Raw genomic sequence first — 19,017 nt, 5'->3', positions numbered from 1 at the left:
TATATATGTAAAATACCAAGTCTGTTGATTTTTGCCTCTTTATTTTTTTTTTCCCCCCCTCTTGCTCTTCTAGTCTGTTGATGTTGACTGGCCTCCAGCCCTGGATAATTAACTTCAAGTTGGGACGAGGAAGAAGCAGCAACTGTGTCAGCAGCTGGTTACCGAACCCTGCGCAGTAGTAACAGCTCGGTTACAAAGTATTTCTGTTAAATATTTGGATCATGTTGATCTGCCAAAGGCTCCTGTTAATTTGAATCAACTTTAAGCACTCTGGAACAGGTAGTGTTCATTCAATCTCTAGCCTTATTTTAATTTCTTCTGTGCACAAAAGGCTTTTGGTAAGCTCATGTATTGATAATGAGTCTTTTTAAAAAACAGTTAAGATAAATGGTGTAACATGTGCAAATGGTGTACTGAGCAAGTACATCAAGTATGCTTTCTGCAGTAGTTGAAAATGTTTAAATTAAAAACAACCCTCCCTCGAGACAGATTTTTTTTTTTAAACTCTTTTTATATTGGATGCTGCAGCTTTCTTGTCTGGATGCAGGTAGCAGCGAGTTACCTAAAACCCAGCCCTAACTCTTTTTCTGAGCACTGTTTATGCAGGAGCATTTCCCAAAAGTCAGGGAGATGCTGAAAGTGCCTGCAACGAGGCGATGCTCTGCTCTCTGCCGACGGCTTGTTGGTCAGGGTCAGGTTTAGAGATGGGCAAATTTGTCTCCTAGACAAAGTGCTTTTCAAAGGGAGAAACAGTTTTCAGAGGAAAACTTTGCACTTAAAACCAAGTTCTTCTAATTTAAAAACATCAGCACTGATTCCTAGAATCAACAGTTGAGGTACTTGGGGCCTCAGCAGCTCTCTGGCCTGGTTACAGTCCTCTTCAGGCATAGGATTTCCCCCGTTGAGTCACCGTATATAAAAAGATTGGGAACTCCTGGCAGTGGTGCACAACGGAAATCTAAAGAAAAAAAGGAATACCAGGAACCTCAAAGTGCAGGCAAATACAAAACGTACCGAACAATGTTGGTATTAAGAGATGAAAAGCTTTGGTTTGTAGCATTATACACTTTTTTCTAGTACCAAGCCTTGGATCGATTCCTGGAAAGGTTGAACATTGCCTGGGAACATGCCTGGAGTAGGGAAGACCAGAGTTTTTCTCTGAACTTGTGTGATTTTAAACGTTTTATACAAAGCACCACCTCCATCTTTAGGAAAAGCCACTTCTGTATCATGTTAATCTATGAGGAAGATGATTCTGCTTGCCTGAAGTGCAGAAGAGAGTTAAACTAATCGACAAGAAATTAAGGTTTGGAATTGAAGGGCTCTTCATTAATTAACATTTCAGAAATAAAGAGAGTAATACTTGCCAAGACAAATCACTGGGGACAGTGAGGATTACTGAGATACCTTACCTCCAATTCAGCGGTGCCAGGACCTCACCATAGAACACCTGCATGATAACTTTGGCTGAAGGCTCAAAAAGGCATTAATAGATACGTTTGTCAGAGAGATCCTAAAAACTGATTTTGAAAAATTAAGTCTAAATATTATACACTCTGCCTGTGATGGGCTGTCAAAAGTTGTCTCTCATCGTTTGTCTTCCTAGTCCACCAACGTTAAGTATAGCAGTGGTTCAGAAGCTCCTGTTTTGTCTAACACCAAAATAATAGGAACTTGATTCAGACAGCAATATTTTTTTGTTTTTAATCTTAAAGCCGTTATGAGCAAGAGATTCCAGGAGTAGTTGCCTCAGATAACGATCTGTACTAAGAAAGGAAGTGTCATGAATGATGGAAAACTTAAGAAACTGAATTCAGAAAACAAACAAAAGAGGATTTCAGTCTCGTATCTGTGTGATTTCTTGAAACTTGAAGTGAGCTAAAATATGATTTATAAATTCCATAAACTACAAGGGAAAAAATGTCAACAAGGCTGCACAATGGACACGACAAACAGAAGGGCTGTTCCAAGGGGGAAGCAGCACAAACCACTGCTCCTGCCCTAGTGTACATCACCGTGGTGACAGTGGAGGTCATGTGAACAAGCAAAGTGCAGATAAACAGGGTGATAAAGATTACACTAACGAGCTGAGTCTAATCTCCTCCATACAGTGCAGAGCCGTCCGCCAAAAATTCCCAAATTGGTTCTTTTTATGATAAATTTGAAGTATCCAAATAAGGGGTGGGGGGGGGGAAGAGCTGATGATGCAAATATCTCTACAGCTTTTTAGACAGTTGCTGTTCAGTGATCCTGTGAAAATATGGAAATGGGAGATGTAATCTGGCTTTTTGAACTTTGTTTAAAGTCTGCAGTTTCTAATACAAGGTAAACACTTGGAACTCTCATCACCTGGAATGAATATTGCAGCCGTCATATTAATGTTTTACTTTGGCCTTCATCTTATTTTTAAAAGTAAAATACCCACTTGCAAGTACTCAAATAGGACTTTTAGTGAGAATAAGATTTCATCCTGTATATCAGGCACGTGTGAAAGAGGTAGATATTTTCTAGCACATTATGTGAAAAATACTAGAAAATGAGGTCTGGTGTCCTTAGCCCCATCCTTCTTTGCACTGGAAGGACTCAAAATAAAGCCACTATTTCCCCAAACAACTGCTCACCTATAATGGCCCCCTCCAACATTTTAATTTTTTTTTTTTTTTTTTTGCATCAGCTTAGCTCAACCCAGAGAAAGCTGTACCAGCAGCACAGCTCCAGCTGAGCACGAAAGCATCTCTTTTCTCTGCCCCCCTGACTAAAAAGTCTGCCAGAAAAAAATGCCAAGTGCAGACGACCCCTTACTGCACCCATGGCTTCAGGTTTTGTAGAGGCCAACAGTACCTGTGAGCAGAAAATACTCTAAAAAACCCCAAGATAAGCAACCCATCACCTACCTTCTCCCGTTTCTCAGGCTTTCCTGCGGTGAGGGACGTCATGAATCTGAGAAGGTTGTAGAAGCCGAGTATTTAGTATAACCAGTTTTTTAATTACCAAACCAACTCGTTTACAAAGGAAAACAGAACTTTGAAAATATTTAATTATACAGTAAAAACAAATTGTACTATAAAGAGCTTTCTATGAAGTGAGTAAAATGTTTACATTTAATATACTTAAAATTGAGAACTTCAAAAAAAAAAAAAAAGAACTGAATAAACAACACATTTTAAACTTTCTTTGTATTTCTTTCATCTTTCTATTACTTAAGACTGCAGAGGAGAAACTGCTTTAAAACGTGGGGAGTCAGTTCATCATGTTGTGTACCTGGAGTTAGGGGAAGCAGTTTTTCCAAACTTCATCTCTTCCCCACCTTGTCTGGGGAGCATGTACTGTCAAACCCGTGTAATTGGTGTAATGCATTACAGCAGCAGCACCTTATTGCTCTGAAAGCAACGAATTACTGCAGTTAAGGAGTCATTGCTTTCCTATAAACCACAGAGGTTTTCAGGAGTTCCTTTCTGCCTCGTGTACAACTACGTCGAGTGGATTTTTGGGGTTGTGTTTTTTTCATTTTTTTTGTGTATCAGACTGCTTTTTTCTATTGCTTCGTTCCATGGTGCAGTTAACAGTAACAATTAGATTCTTAAGCCTTATGTGCCATACAAAACAGCTGTATAACTTAAGAAATACTTATATCTTGCTCTGTTGCTTCTTAAAAAATAATAATAATAAAGTAGCAAAGCCCTATAATGCAGAGTAGAGTGTCCCACCTTAGCCAGTTACATCCACGCGAGTTGTCACTGAACATCTCGCAACTCAAGGCTAAGAACGAAGACTGGGAAACAGGCAGAAGGGAGGAAGTTCTGCTTTCAGAGATAGACTAGAGAGGAGTGTTTTTTATTAGTCCTGACTGAAATGGCCCAAAGTTGTTCATAGAGAGCATCGAGATGAGGCTGCACCAAACAGCCTCCGGCTTTGCCCCAAAGCTTTCTTGTGGGGGGGAGCCAGGATCTGAGCTTTCTTTTAAGCAGTCACTTGCATAGCAGGAAACTGCCAGGATACCTGAGGAAAGAATAGGTAGATGCTTTGGCTCAACATATTTCTGCAGTTCCAAATAACACACACATCACAGCTACACACACACACACACACCAGAGAGATTACAGCGTGCTCCATTCCTAAAGCAACAGCGGTTTGTCACTTAAAATAGTGCACTTTGGATGAAGTGCAGAGAAGTCCTTACTTTCTGTTCATTCTTTTGTGCAGTGATTCATTTACAACAGAGCTGGACTACTTAAAAACTCAAACCTTCCGGTCTTTTAAAATATATCTAACAATGACATAGTCATTAAAAAAATTTTTTAGAGTCAATTTGCCTTCAAAGCAAATGGAGTGTGGTGAAAACATGAAAAAAAATCAATGCATGATCTTGTTTTAGGCGAAGAGTATTTTATACGAGAGAAGGGAAGAAACCTCAACCTTTCAAGTAAGTGGAGGAAAACTTTAACATTGTTAGGTGAGTCTGAGCTAGAGTGCCCACGTGCGGGTTTTCTTCCTAATTTCTGTCCTGTCAAAACTTGAATTTGATTTTCATAGCCAAAATGGTTATTTTTCAAACAATTTGAACTCTGTGAAGTATTTGAACTTTTAACCCTTCTGAAGAGGCCAGCTTGGACAGTCCGCAAAGGTAAGGAAGATTTAAGTGTTAACAGTTCCCTTTTCCAAGAGCATAAAAATATGTATACAAGGTACTTCTAAGGTACGGAACCCCAAACCCTACTCCCACCTCTCTTCTTTAGGGGCACCAGTCTTTGGGCTGTAATACATAACCTTAAGGTATATCATGCAACGTGCACAGTAACACTCTGAAAGAGAAAGCAGGGACTCCAGAAGGGTAAGTTCCTCCTCTTCACTCAGCCAGCCACCCGAGAAGCGCTACGTACCACCCGCTTCCAGCCCCACGCCGCTGGCTCAATGGTTATAGCTTTGTAATATGTTCTCAAAGGGGAAAGACTGATAGAGCTCGTCAGCGGGGACCCCGTCGGTGTCGTAGTACTGGTTATCAGCAATGCTGTTCTGATGGTTTGGCATCGGGTTGGCGGAGAGTCTGGATTCGTTTAAAACTTCTTGGTCTATAAAACTGTAAACCGCTGGATCGGCTAAGTTAGACTGCGAATTAAAAGGCGCACTGCCCGGGGGTGCCACGGGCGGGCATGCCGGAGGCACCTGATGGAGCTGCTGCCTGGGGTTGCTCGTGGTTAACACCGGGTTGTACTTCTCGAAGTTTATACTGGTGCAGTTCATGTCATCGGTCTCCATGCTGACGAGGCTGGCCGTGGAGACGCTGGCGGGATGGGCCTGGTGCACCACGCTGTTACTAGAAACGCTCTGCATCTCGGCGCTCGACACCGCCGCCGCTCCCATCCCGTTCGCGCTGCCGAAATTCCGGTAGAAGCCCGAATCTTTCTCATCAGGCCAGTTCAGGGGGTTGTCGTGGAAAGCCGGCAGAGCGCCGCTGCCCTGAGCGGAGGGCTGAGGCGCGTCCGCTGCCGCGAAGCTGTTGGGCGGGTGGGCGCCCAGCAGGCTGCCGGCCGAAGAGGGGGTGCTGTACAGCGCCTGCCAGCACGAGGGGAGCGGGTCCTGCTTCCCCGGCCCCGCCGGCGCCGCGTGGGCCATCTGGTTGCAAACGGGGTAGATCTGACTCGTGTTGGCCAGGGTTCCTAGCCCCGGCATCAGCAGCGGGGATGAAAACATGTTTGGTTCTGGGGAAAGGGAAGAAAGACGCGACTGCGTTTTAATGCCGTTTCTTTATATGTTCTAAAATTACAAGCGGTAAAAAGCCAGACAAAACCAGCGCTATTTCAGTAAGATTAGATGTGCATTTGCACTTTCATACTTGCATAACAACTCTCCAGGCTGGACCGCTGTCGTGCTAGGGCCTGAATAATAGGCCCCGAAACAAAGCTGACATCTAGATGAACCTCACCACTAACCATTATCTATTATTAGTATCTGTTAATTAGTAAAATCTGTATTACCATTAGCATTAATTATTAGCATCTGATCGTTAATGAAATATGTATGCTCACTAGTGAAAGACTTAGACAAAATGTAATCAGTAGCGAGGATGAAACGCTGTGAGAATGTGTATCCAACTTGCCTTGTTCAAGGCTGAGAACCCAAGTGTTTGGCCTTGTTAGAAACTCCCTTCGCTCTCCCCCCCCCCAGCCTTGAGCAGACTTTGGGTGGAATCCAACAGGAGGATGAAACCAGATGTTTCTGCTCAAAACAAAGGTGCCAGTTATTCTGACTTGCTGATTTTTGTATATAAGGCTGGACCCTCTTTCCACGACTTTGGATGCTTCACCTACGGATGGACGCATTGCGTAGGACTTCCCACTCGCAGGGAAAGGTTCTCCAAATCCTTGCTGCAGCCAGGGCTGCCCAGTGACTGCAGGTCTGGATGTTGGTAACGTGTGCAAGTGGTGATGGGTCCTTCTTAATCACTATTTTCCCTGTCGTGTAGTAATGATTAGGTGCATTGCCTTGCTTAACTGTATGTAGTAACAATTAAGTGTACTATTCTGTATTTCTTACTGCTTATTTTCTGTAGTTTTTAGTTATATCCTTTGATTAACATGAGATCAGCCTACTCTTTTCACTCTAGTGTCTGAGTTTAATTGGCATCCTCGATCAGCAGAACCACCCCAGGTTTCTGGGCAGCAGCAAGACAACTATCCACCTCACCCCGCTATGGCCAGTGCTGAAGGCGACAGCAACATTTAAGTAAAGAACTGATGGGTTTCATTTGTATAGCCAAAAGTACCAGCATCTTACAGGAAGAAACCCTCAAGAGAACATCAGAATTTCAAGCAAAGAGGAGGGAAGGCCGGCAACCGAGCGTACATTTGAAGGGCTGAGTATCTGAGCACAGAGAAAAATCAGCAGTTATCTAAATTAAGGCTGAAAGCGAGCAATGCTTAAAGAGGAAGAAGGTGTAGCCCTCTCCTGTGCAAAGGGGCACAGGAGAGGCTCTGAGAAGGATCTGGAGGAGGGAAAGTAAGAGGCAGGTACTACTGCTGCCTTGGGAACTTCAGTCCCCCCTGAAAAAGCTCCAGCCCTTCCCTACAGCAATTGGACATTTACTTGTTTCAAACACTCTTGGGTTGCAAGCAAAAACCCACCTTTCTTAATCAGCTTCCCTTCAGGGGTGACAGCAGGGAACGGAGCTACTTTGGGCCTCTCCGTCGCGTTGGGTCCTGCGATGGAAGCGAGCGTGAGTGTACACTGAATGTTTCATTTTATACAAATAACTCCATCCAAATGTAAGTTTACTCAAACAAGAAAAAGACAGATATTTTCCTTACCACAGTCCTGTATGAGCTTTTGCCAAGCCAACGTTGATCTTTGCCTTTTTGCTTTGTTGCCATACGGATCTACAGCGAAAGGAGTGGAAGGGAAAAGCGTTACATTTCTCTTGGATCTAATTAGCAAAGGAGCTTTCTAAAACTTATACTAGTGGCACCTAGTTGTTGTAAGATATATTTAAAGAAAATATTTCAGACAGGACAGCACTGACAAACAGACACTGTTATTAACAGTAATTCTTAGTCTTTTCATTGGAAGAGGGAACAAACTGACTATTGTTACTTCTAAAAACCAAAAAAATCTACTTTGTAGAAGTAGTGTTGTAGAATTTTTACTAAATAAGCTACTGATTATTATCAACACGAGTTCTGCACCGATAATGGCTTTTCAGAAACTCAGCTAATTGGAACCGTACCTTTTTCATCTGGCAGGTATCTGAAATCCATAGGTTCACTGACTTCCTGGTCTGAAGGTCTTCGCAGCTGCATCTTCACCGTGACGGGCTCGGTGATGTCTTTGAGAAACGGTGGCGTTCTGAACACGATCGCGACTTGACGGTGAACGTCAGCTTGCGAGAAGGAGCCTTTGGCCTCCCAGTTGTCCAAGACAAATCTGACTTCTATATCATCTAGTTCATTAGAAACAGAAGGTGCTTGTTAAGCTGAAGAACAACTGAAAAAGTGCAGCAGAAAAAAGGGAGAAAGGGAACAAAGGAAGGAGCCTGACCCAGAATTCAGATGCAAAGTAAATGCCTCGACTTTAAAGGCACCAAGCATCTTTCAGACGTGCTGAGAGCTCTTGAACCTGAAAGCTCTTCTGCCCAGCTACAAAACCAAGCCACTTACACGGGAGTGTGGTGAAGGGCTTCAGTTCCCTGGCTCGAAAGTGGTAGCATCAGCCATTTGGGACAAAGGGAAAGAAAAAACCTAGTCAAGATTACCTTTCTGAACTTTGTCACACAGTAGAAATATTTCATCTCCTCCTTTTACGCTCCCACAGTTCTTGTTCACACGACAGATTCTCAATTCTGCGGTGTTGGGAGCTCCTGGAAACAAACAGGCAAATCTGATGATCAAGAATTACTGTAACTTGGTCGCTAGTGAAGATGAGGTGCTGGGAGTTAAGGCGTACGAAGGGAAGGCAACAGCTGCAGGAGTGTGACACACCCCGAGACCCACACGGAACAAGTCGCTCCGTGCAGGAAATTCAGAAGCAGGGCTTGATGTTCCCTGATCCTGCAGCTCGCGGCCGCTCGCCTCCAGACACAAGAAACCCGTGCAGCTGTGCCCCTCGCTCCCTCAGTAACCTATTTTAGACTCTCGGTTTGAGTCAATTCCTGCCCAATCTTTCATGGTACTGTACAGGTACGCTTAAAACAGAGCTCCTGGTAACCTCAGGCCAGGCCCCAATTACGCAGTTACTATCTGCAGCTATTACTATTATTATGAGGAGAAGTGGGTGCTACAGCCTCATTTACTACATGACACACACCACTTCATTTGCTGAATGAATCAGAAACTTTGAAGGGAGGGGAAACAAAACAAACCCAGAAACAGCACAGGATCATATGATTGATAGCGTCATTGTGCGTTTTTCGCAGGAAGGGTAAAGTAAGAATCGCAAGAAGCCTAATTTTACCTTTGTTTCACTTCTGTATGCTTGAATGGCACTCGGTGTCCTTTTAACAGGTTTTTAGGAAGGTCTGCTCAGCGGGAGTTTAGAAGGGAGGATAAAGGAAAGAAACACGAACGCCAGCAGACATGGACGCACCACTCTCCGCTGTCGGCCCCGGATGAAGGCCGAGCGTGGCACCAGCCTCACAGGGAGATGTTCTCCGTGGCCTGTCGCGCTGTGCCACTTCCCATCTCCCCCCGTCCACGTCCTTGCCTCCCTGTTGCTTCAACTCCTGCCCAATTCCTGTTTCTCACTCCCCAAAAGCACACTCCTGGTAACAAATCCCTAGAAAAACAAGCTTCTCACCCAAAATCACGTCACTTTCAACAAGGGCAGAACAACATGTTCTCCCGAACCACATTTCCCAGAAACAGTTGGCGGCTTTATCTGACTCTTCCCAAGAGTTTTCAGCATGGTAAGATACACAGTTTGGGAAAGTTTGGTTCAAAACTAGTTCATATGATAAGCAACTGAAAACAAAAGGTGCCTGTAATACTGAATTTCATACACTTGCAGTCTGCTGATGTGATTGCCTCTATATTATGTTCGTATTATTCTTGTGTATCTCTACTATCCAGAGCAGCTACAGACTACAAAGTATTAGAAAGTGAAGAAAATACTAGCTTTAAAACGTGCAAGCTGATTTTCAGAAAAGCTTTGGATACCTTTTTGCTCCTGAATCTCAACAGATCTGAGCAAGCTTGAAATGCAACACCCTAAGATTTCCACGCCCATTGTACCATACCATTTTATCTAAACTTATAACCTTAGACCATACCCAGTTCTGTGTGACAGAGCAGGTTTTAAAAGGCTAACATTTCTAAAAGAAATTCAGATCTCAAACTGCTGTTCCAGACAAGAGCGGCATAATTTTCATGATTTGTGGTTGCAGTTTAGACACTGTTTTATTTACACTGCTGCTACGTTACACGGAGGATTTTAGATACCTATAGTATATCAGAAGCTGCCCACGTAAACCCACACTAAAAAACCAAGCTTCCCCCACCACACAGCTATCTGTCATTTCAGCAGCTTAGCAAAGCCTGACGTCAATCACCATAGACGAGTAATCATGATTTGGCACATTTCTAAATGGCATCTGAGACATAGCTGCAAATCTTGTACATCAATTTTATCTCATCCCTAATTGCTGTAGTACTACACGGGTTCTCAATAGCACAATGCACTCAGTTCCCACTTCTAGATAATTCTAGAAGAGACTCTACAAATACCAAACACACTTGAGTTCATATTCAACATTTTCATTACGGTTATGCCCACAGCAACACCATTCTAACACCCACTTTATAAAACGCAGACCTCGTTTTAGTAGTTTCTGTTCAAGTAATGACTGAAGTATTCAGCATGGAAATACTTTCACTGCAGAAATAAACCCCCCTGCCAAAAGGTTTCCAATCATTAAAAGCTCTGCTTCTATTCTTCTCCACCAGAGAAGTCCAGCACACACTGAGGGCTAAAATCCTCAAGTGCAGTGACCTGCCAAAGCCATACAGAAGTCCAGTTTTGTAGAATGTGGAAAATGGCGCCAAGAAGGGGTGTTTCACCTACTTCTGCACCTTCCCAGAGCATCATCAAACGTTCCCTCGTTACCTACCGATACAGTGAAAACAGCAACCAGCTGGGATACAAAAAGGATCTATCAGCGTTAAGACAGTTTCCGACTAAATCTCAAGAGAGAGTCCTGTTCCAGAGCCCTCAGAAGGCAAAGGCAAAACTCCTCATGGGTACAAAGAGACTTTTGAGGCCACCCTTGGAGAACAGATCAGCCTTACAGCAGCCATCCATCTCACTACTACTTATTTTAATCACTTGGCACATCAGGAGCAGGCCTTTCCTTGCGATCACTACTGTGATACGTGAACAAGGGCTGAGAAAGCACCCGTGTGTGAGTCCGTGGATGTGACGGACAATTCTTACTCTGGTCAACCAACGCTTCACCCGGGATCATCTTTTGAGTATATGCTCACTGACTTGCCGTGAGTTAGACGTGCATCTAGCAGTCCCAAGCCACAGAAGTGACCCCAAAGACTGGGCACAGACCTCAGAAACTGACCTGGCATTTTTCAGCCCAAGCAAAAGAGAAAAACAAAAGGGAAAAAAAAAAGAAATGCACATATGACTGAGTCGGTACTTACTGTTGTCATAGATGGGGTTGGAAATCAAAGGAGGAAGAGCTAACGTGTAGTTGCCGTGTTCGTCAGGGAGGAAAGCTTGGAAGCAGAGGCGGACGACATTGAGATCGTACTCATCGATGTTGTGCAGCTGTTCTTCAGGCACTGAACAGCAGAAGGAAAGACAAGACTGAGGATTAGTCATCAAAACCAGCACTAATTCTTCAAGAAACTGAGGATGAACCTCCACTGGTAGAAGAGATGGCGTTGCCAAGGCAGACGAAACGTGCCCATAGTCCCTACAAGCTTTACAGGGGCTGCATGAATAAATTCCTTGTACACAACAAATGATGCAGAGACCTTTAACGCTTTCCTTTCATCAAGCAAGGCTAAACTGTCCTAGTTCTCCAGCTGTTTCTTGCATCTGGTTTCCTCACCTTGCCTTCCAGACCAGTTTCATGTATCTATAGTTTAAAAGTCATTCCCTGGACACGTTTCTCTCTCGTTTCTGCATGATAAAAATCATAAAATGGTTGCTGCTGCTGAAGAGAAATATTTCAGTACAAATAAATCCTAGGACATAGCTGAAGATTTTCTGCAACAGTGAGACACTCCTGCTATATGGTATTTTCCTCTAGAAAGTGAGATGGAAGAATAATCAGAAGACAGTTCTTGGGGCAAGAACGAAGCCGAAACAACACAAACCATCTCCGCCCTCCCATCAACATCTGTGTCACTTCTGTACCTCTGAGAATAGTCATTAGCAGTATCATTATGATATAAATTTCATAACACAACAAGCAAACCCTTGCTGGAAAGGATCCATTTCCATACATATTCCTCCCAGCGTAAAACACAGTAACGCATAACCCAAGCCCAGCTTTCAGTTTTGTAATTAAAATAAGTGTAAGGGTGAAGAAGACATAGGACCTGGGAAATCATTACTGTGTGTTTCATGTACTCCCAGCTTAATGGGCGATTCTAGGAAAAGCAGCCCTCTCTGAATTCGATGCTTTCCTTTAAGGTCTGACATTAAACTATTATGTTGACATTCAATGCTAGCAAAATGAGAAACTGATTTAATTTCATTTAAGTAGAAGTACTGATAATTAAAATCATTTGAAGTGGCTCTCCTTTCCAAAAGCTTTCGAAGCAGCAGTTCAGTGTAGTTAGATACTCCTCGCAATTACCTAAAGCGAACATGTGCCAAGTCAACAGATCACCACCTCTCAAGTTCACTCCTTCCCCTGCCCTTTCAAAGGCCTCTTGCAAGAATAAAAGATTAAAGGTGCCCGAGATAAGAAAGCTGGGGATCACACTGTACTGATTAGATTGCAAAGCTCTGACCTTTAACACTATCACTGGGTTGGTCTCCACCCTGCCATGAGTGGGATTCCGCAGTGCCCACTTGAATGATTTCTTCCTTTTACCTTTTGATAGTGTGAAATAATAAATGCACTGAGTTCAGAATACTTTCCACTGGCATTTTTAGTCTTTCTTGTGCTCTAAATATCTCAGTTTCTCCTGGCCTCTGCTGTAAAAAGAAATCGAGTCACCTTTCCCTTTCACAAGTCCATGATCTGCAATATTTCAAGACAAATAACACCAGCGAGTACAAAACTAAGCAGCAACTACACTCGTAATTTCAGAAATGTTGGTGCCCAAGGGAGTTCTGCCAGTGTGCACTTTGCAGGTTGGTGGCTGTGTTACCAGACACACAGAGCAAAGTTTTATGCTTTCATGCACTTGACTTTTATGATTTTCATGCACTTTAGTTGACCTGCTAACTTAATGAAATAGGATCTTTAGAAAACAGGTTTGGAACAGACAGCTGTTCAGTCTAACTCAGGTTTGGCAGACTCCTCAGCCCAACTGCCTCTTGGTAACAGCCTGATTTAGAGAATAAAAAAAGGAAAGCGCATTCTCTAAACTGCACCTTGCAGAAGGGATCGTCAGGAGTGCAATGCTGCTTTGCTCCCAGCAGCTCAGGCGAGTCTAAGCCATGCTCTGCCACCACTGCCAGCAAGCAATTAGCTCCCAAGGACGCTCTGGCATCAAGGCGGCTTACGCTCGTGTGTTGTATTAGCCATCGGTGACCGTGTGGATCCGGCCAGAGAGGCCAAGCAGCAGTCAAATTTCCAACCTCCTCAAAATGGAATTGAGCATAGAGATTCAATACTTTTGTCTAAGTCAACTCCCTGTAGATGGAAGCCAAGCACCAAATCTGGATCCGGCTTTTGATTCTGAATCAAAAGCACGGACTTTGTGGTTGTGCAATCAAGTCTGTCTCACACATTAAAAGCAGCACTAGTCCTGCGCCATGTTCTCCACAGGCACGGCAGCCTCTTCCTCAGAAACAAGTAATAACAGGCTTAAAGCTTAAGAGAACTCTATAAATACAAAAAAACAATAGATATGGAGAAAATTAGTAATACTAATGTTCAAATTACATCACTTCCTATACTAGGAACTTCTGCAAATTCCCAATAAGTCTGTTTAACCACCTGACATAGGAAAGGTGTGGTGTGCCAATAATCACAAGAAACAGAATTGCTGTATACAGCTCATTGTATTACAGCAAAAAAACTTGCTCCTAATTTGCATTTTCTTATAAATGATTTAATACAATTTTTAAAAAATCTGTAGTTTGAAAGAGGAAGTGCTCAGTCAAGACTGATTCCTCTTGGGCTATTTTTAACCAGATGAGAAGAACATAACAGAGCAAAAAAGGAGAACAAGACAGCTGCAACCCCATCTTGTGATGACATGCTTAAAAAAAAATACATAGAGGCTAGATTCCATGTTCTTATACAGGTACAGCTTTCATCAGTTTCTAAACATAGGACATTCCCACCTAAAAGACGATCATCCAAACAAAATAAAATGTTGTTACTTTTAACAAACATCTAATTCTCCTCCCTCTGAAGTCAGTTTGAGAGTAGCCACTAACTTGAACAGATGCTGGCTTGCACCTTAAGAATATTAAAAACAAACAAAAAGGAGGTAGACAAACACACTGACTAATGCCTGGAGTGCAGCTGCACGGAGGATGGTCGTGTCATTCAGTGTTATTTCACTGACTTCTGTACAGAAGAACAACAGGCAGGGTTAAACCTGACAAACCTGAAGTTATTAAAGTTAAGAAACGCTGTTGAAGATTTTGGGACCAGAAAGGACTGGAGAAGAAGAGTAGCCACTCCATCAACCTGTGCGAGCTCCACACGAGCGGCTTGACTGGAACCAGTGACATTACACACGTGAAGTAAAAAACGTTGCATGATGCAGCGCGTTGGGAGCAGGTAGGGTAAAAAAGGCTCGAACGCCACACATAAAAAGGAAGAAGTACTATGTCTTTGGCAAGAGTTCAACTTCCTCTTCTGACTGCTTCTCGCTGTGTGGTACCACACCTTACTGTCTTCACATGAATCCAACTGAAAGAGCTGGAACCCAACCAACAATCTAGGTATGCTTCTGTGATGGCCCAGTCTAATAAAAAACTAGCCTTAACCTGGCAGAAATTCATTTTCTGTAGTTATCTATGCAAAGAGGAGTAGATGAAGGAATGTTTGTAAGCACAGCTCTTTTATAAGGGGAAGGAAAGCTTTCAAAAGTAACATTTCGCAACTCAAACACATAGAAATTAAAATAATATTTAAAAAGAATTAAAATTCTAAAGTAAACATGGGGCACGAGGCCAAAAAATCCATTAAAATACCACCAGCACAATGGTAAAAGAAAACTAAACCCCATTCACCAAGACTCTGGCAGTTGGATTTAAAACGCAGTGTCTAGAGGTACAGTCAATCCTGGGGAGTATTAGCTGTTCAACCTGAACAGCGCTACAATAACTAGTAAATCCTTTCTTTATAAATCTGTTTACAACTCTTCTGAAAGAAATGCTGAGTCCCCGACTTAAAAAATAATTACCCTTTGAAATAATTCTCTAATCCATTATCTACTATCACGGGAAGAGACTGACATAATCCCAGCGTGGGCACAAAAACATCCCATGCAAGCTAACCCATGAACCCCTTCCAACCTGAGCTAGAGAATCTGAACAGCTCACGCAAAACACAGGCATTAGGTTCAGGTTGTCCCCGTCTCAAAGAGTTATGTCACTAAAGTCCAGAGGTGCCCCACTGAGTGTCTACTGAATGGTAGAACTTCTTGGATTTCCTTCTGTAACAAAAAATTGGAAACTTTCTGGGTCCAACCCACCAACGTGCAATTTACAAGTTTGGGCACAAAATTAAAGATGCCGATAGCATCAGGCCTCCTGTTTGTTCCCGTTTATTAATTTCTAATGGTTTTTAGTATTTTAAAAGTCTTCAACATCCAGAAAGGCCAATAAAATACCATTTATCTGATTAAATTACTGGGGGATAAAGGGCTCTGATGTTTACTCATAAGGTGATACTACAGGGAAAGTGAAAGTTTATTCTGAACCCCGAAGAGAAGCGATGAAGCGTTTGGTTTTTTAACTGGTAACGCGATACCTGATGAAATAGCAGAGTCCTCACACACAGCCCTCCACCCGACTTCTAAACTAATGATGTCAGAAACTTCTGGAGTGGGTGGGAGTTGGAGGCACTTCAGCATCTGAACTTAACCTGCATGGAAACTTCCAGGGCAAACGACGTGGTGTGACACATTCAGAGAGGGCTGCGCTGAGAACACCAGTTCACCCTGCCAAGGGACATCTTGTGACCTTCCCTTCGGAACGAGGGGCTGCGGGGCCACGGGAGCCACGCCAGATCTCACACAAAGAGAATGACCTCTCGCAAACAAAAACACTTCACCAAGGAGACCGCTCGGGAAGGCACATCCTTAATAATCACGATGAGCTGTATTCTGCCGTTTCTCTTACGCAAATGGATGGTTTTTAATTTAGGGATATGCTGGGAGCTCGGTTTCATTTAGGTGATGACACAGAAGTGGTTTGCCTCAAGTGTTTTGCTCCTGGAGCACAAAGGTTCCCCTTTAGCCCTGATAGCGACCGATCAGTTTAACTTGGGTCTATGTCAGGGGTTTTGCTGTAAAAGGCTTGCTCTGCCAAACCCTCATTTCCAGCAATACTTTTACACAGGGACTAGCTCTCATGTGGTGAAGCAGATCAAGGAACTGGTCTGGCTCAAAATTAACTTGCCAGAAGAAAAGAGGAAAAGGCTTGTTTTCAGTCAGTCGTTCCCATGACCGCTAGCCCTGGCACAAGAGAAATGGTGGACACAGACAAGAGTGAAAGGAAGGACTGCCCTCTCCCAGGGCTGCTGCTGATTTGTGCCAGGTTCAACCGGTCGGGGAAACTGGGCACAAGTCACGGGTCCTTCTCAGCACCTGGGATATACATTTCAGATTCAGTTTACTCCCCCCAGCCTGTGCTGCAGCCTCAGTTGTGACTGTGTGGCTATACGGCAGCCGGCCTGAGGAAGGGCTACAGCAGACAAGTAACACAGCACACGCTAAACCGCCCAAGAATTTGACTGGTGTCTCCTACAGCTGGCCTCTACACAGCTAAAAAGGACCTCACCAGCTAGTTTAATGCTACACTTGCTGTTTCTAAGTGAGCTACAATCATATTTCCTAGAAAGGAAAGAGCAGATAGTCCTGGTGTACTATCTGTCCCTTGCTCTCCAAAGCAGAATATTGTGCTCGGTTTGTGCCTGGGCTTCAGCAACCAGACACACAGTACTGGATGATGGGCCAGGCTGTTCTACACATCCAGAGGCCTAATACCATCTAGTAGCACTTGCTGAGAGGTAGAAGCTGGGAACAAGGGGAGGGAAGGACCGCGGCAGCGCTGTGTTTCTTCTCCCAATACGCCTGTGCCCGGTTTATACCTCTGTGAGCCATGAAGAAGTAAGTTTCAGTCAATTCTGCAGAAAAAAGAAACCTTTGCATGTACCTATAGACAGAACACGCATCAGCAACACTCAATCATTTTAAAAAAGCAAAAACTCAGGGGGCTGATTAGTGCAAATGACTAAAATTCAGATGCTAACCTACAGTCAGTAAATGCCCAAACTACTGCCGTTACATTTCCCTGTGTTACAGAAGAAACAAACGCAGGGAAGGCAAATGGCTTGGCCTCATACAAAAGCCAAAGGAAGAACCAGGAATGCAAATTAAAACTTTCAAAACTCAGCCCTTGTTTTGTCTACACAATATTTCTCTGAATCTGGGTTCTTTGGCTGGTTTAAGTTCAATCTGAAAGGTAAAATTGGAACAGGTTAAAGTAAATATATCCATCAGCCTCTGTACATTTCTAGAGCATTTTTAGCAGTTTCTGTTTATAGTACAAAAAAAAAAGTCAGCTTTTTTCCTGTCTCTACTTGGTAATTTTCCTTTTAGTTTTTAAACAAAACAGGCTGTCTTTTAGGTTAATATACACGTTTCAGCATAGACAGCAAGCAGCATTTGCCTGAGGAATGAAAGAACAAAGGGCTTTCCAAAGGTAAAAGCTAAAGTCATGTTAGGATCAGAACATTTAGCTTTCCTCAAGTGGATTTGCTCTGTGCCTCTCAAAGAGCTGACAAATGTCAGCTTGAGAATCTGGGGGGGGGGAGGGGAGGGAGTGACACATTTGTTTTAACTTAAGGACCGAAGTTTAAAGTTTCTTGTAAGATCTGAGGCATTCATGGGAAAGGACTCTAATGCTTTCCAATTTCAAACCATTCCCAACTCCTGAATTCTTGCTACGAGTTTTCTTTTGGTTCATGCCATTTTGTGTCTTTGCAGATGTAATCCGTGGCCCGCTAAGCCCCCCCAATAAAGCAGGGGGCTGGAGAGGGGGGGGATCCTGCCGAACTTGGCCGATGTGGGCGAGTGGTGTCAGAGGAGAGGGTGTCCTACGGGCGCAGGCGTGCAGGGGAAGCTGCGGGGAGGGTGACTGTGTACGTGGGAGGGAAGCGAGCGCGACTGGTGTGGGGACGAGCCCTGGCGCAGCGCGGAGGCGTGCGGGGGGGGGTGTCGTGGAGACTGTGACGAGCGCGAAGCCAACACGGGGTCAGCAGCTCGCGGGCGGAAAGGGGAAACGGCAAAGGAAAGACTGCGGCGACAAATGGAGCTGAATTAGTCGTGGGGTACAAGGGAGAGCCTAGAAATGAATTAAATGCTTATTAGCAAGAGCAATTACAAAGAAACAGGAACCTTAAGCATGTGTCAAGCTCCAGGGAAAGCCCGTTTATAACCTCTTGATCAATTGCCTGGGCAATTCTCTGGGCTTCTCACTCTAAGACAAGTCTAGGGTTTTCACACTGTCATCCATTTGGCTAGAAAAAGGTTAGTCCTCTTGCAATACTGAGCTAAATACAGTTTTCCCCTAAATTTAAAGCACACATTTAGGGCTTTTCCTCATTGATAATTAACTTGGGTTGTTATTAACTCAATTGTTGTCTCTATGTCAAGTCACACCCACCCACAAAAGCTCTTAACTGAAGACTGGCTCTTCTTTTAATTTGAGTTGGCCGTACATCAGACAGCACATGGGAAGACAAGGATATGGCACAACTCAACAGCTACTAAAAGAAAACAAACACCCTAGAAAGCAGACATGGACCAGCTCCACTGGAGGAGTAACTCTGCTCCTTCGATGCTGTGCTATTTATATCATCGTCATGCCAAGGAGTCCTAGTTACACGCACCATCTCCCTGGTACACTCACGGATGAGAGACAAGAGAGATTACTAGAATTATTTAGCTTATTAAAGGACAAAAATATACGGGACGTACCTTGTGAACACATCGGAACATGAACACATCCAGTGATGGCGTGGAAACAGCAACTCTCTCTCAAACAAGGCTAACGCCCGAGGAGCGACCTGAGCACAAGTCACCCATCCGACTTGCATCCTAGCGAAGGCACGCAATGTGCACAGCCTGTACTGAACTTATCAAGGGATAAACGCTG

General features: G+C 43.7%; 2 protein-coding genes across 9 annotated transcripts in view; one reads left to right on the top strand and one right to left on the bottom strand.

Moving 5' to 3' along the window:
- PUS10 (pseudouridine synthase 10) overlaps window positions 1–3,172 on the top strand; it is a 36,123-nt gene extending 32,951 nt beyond the window's left edge. For all 7 annotated transcript variants that reach the window (XM_074817170.1, XM_074817173.1, XM_074817172.1 and 4 more), the window contains one exon: window positions 74–3,172. In XM_074817170.1, coding sequence (XP_074673271.1) covers window positions 74–112 — 39 coding nt within the window. In that variant the 3' untranslated portion in view covers window positions 113–3,172. The remainder of the gene's footprint in view (window positions 1–73) is intronic.
- REL (REL proto-oncogene, NF-kB subunit) overlaps window positions 2,966–19,017 on the bottom strand; it is a 32,328-nt gene continuing 16,276 nt past the window's right edge. For both annotated transcript variants that reach the window (XM_074817168.1, XM_074817169.1), the window contains exons 5-10: window positions 11,136–11,276; window positions 8,246–8,350; window positions 7,721–7,933; window positions 7,305–7,373; window positions 7,122–7,196; window positions 2,966–5,699 (exon numbers count right to left, since the gene is read on the bottom strand). In XM_074817168.1, coding sequence (XP_074673269.1) covers window positions 4,909–5,699; window positions 7,122–7,196; window positions 7,305–7,373; window positions 7,721–7,933; window positions 8,246–8,350; window positions 11,136–11,276 — 1,394 coding nt within the window. In that variant the 3' untranslated portion in view covers window positions 2,966–4,908. The remainder of the gene's footprint in view (window positions 5,700–7,121; window positions 7,197–7,304; window positions 7,374–7,720; window positions 7,934–8,245; window positions 8,351–11,135; window positions 11,277–19,017) is intronic.

This window comes from Strix aluco, chromosome 3 (genome assembly GCF_031877795.1).
Source record: "Strix aluco isolate bStrAlu1 chromosome 3, bStrAlu1.hap1, whole genome shotgun sequence".
Classification (NCBI taxonomy): domain Eukaryota; kingdom Metazoa; phylum Chordata; class Aves; order Strigiformes; family Strigidae; genus Strix; species Strix aluco.
Note: the sequence above shows the minus strand (reverse complement) of the source record. Positions and strands in the feature narration are given on the sequence as shown.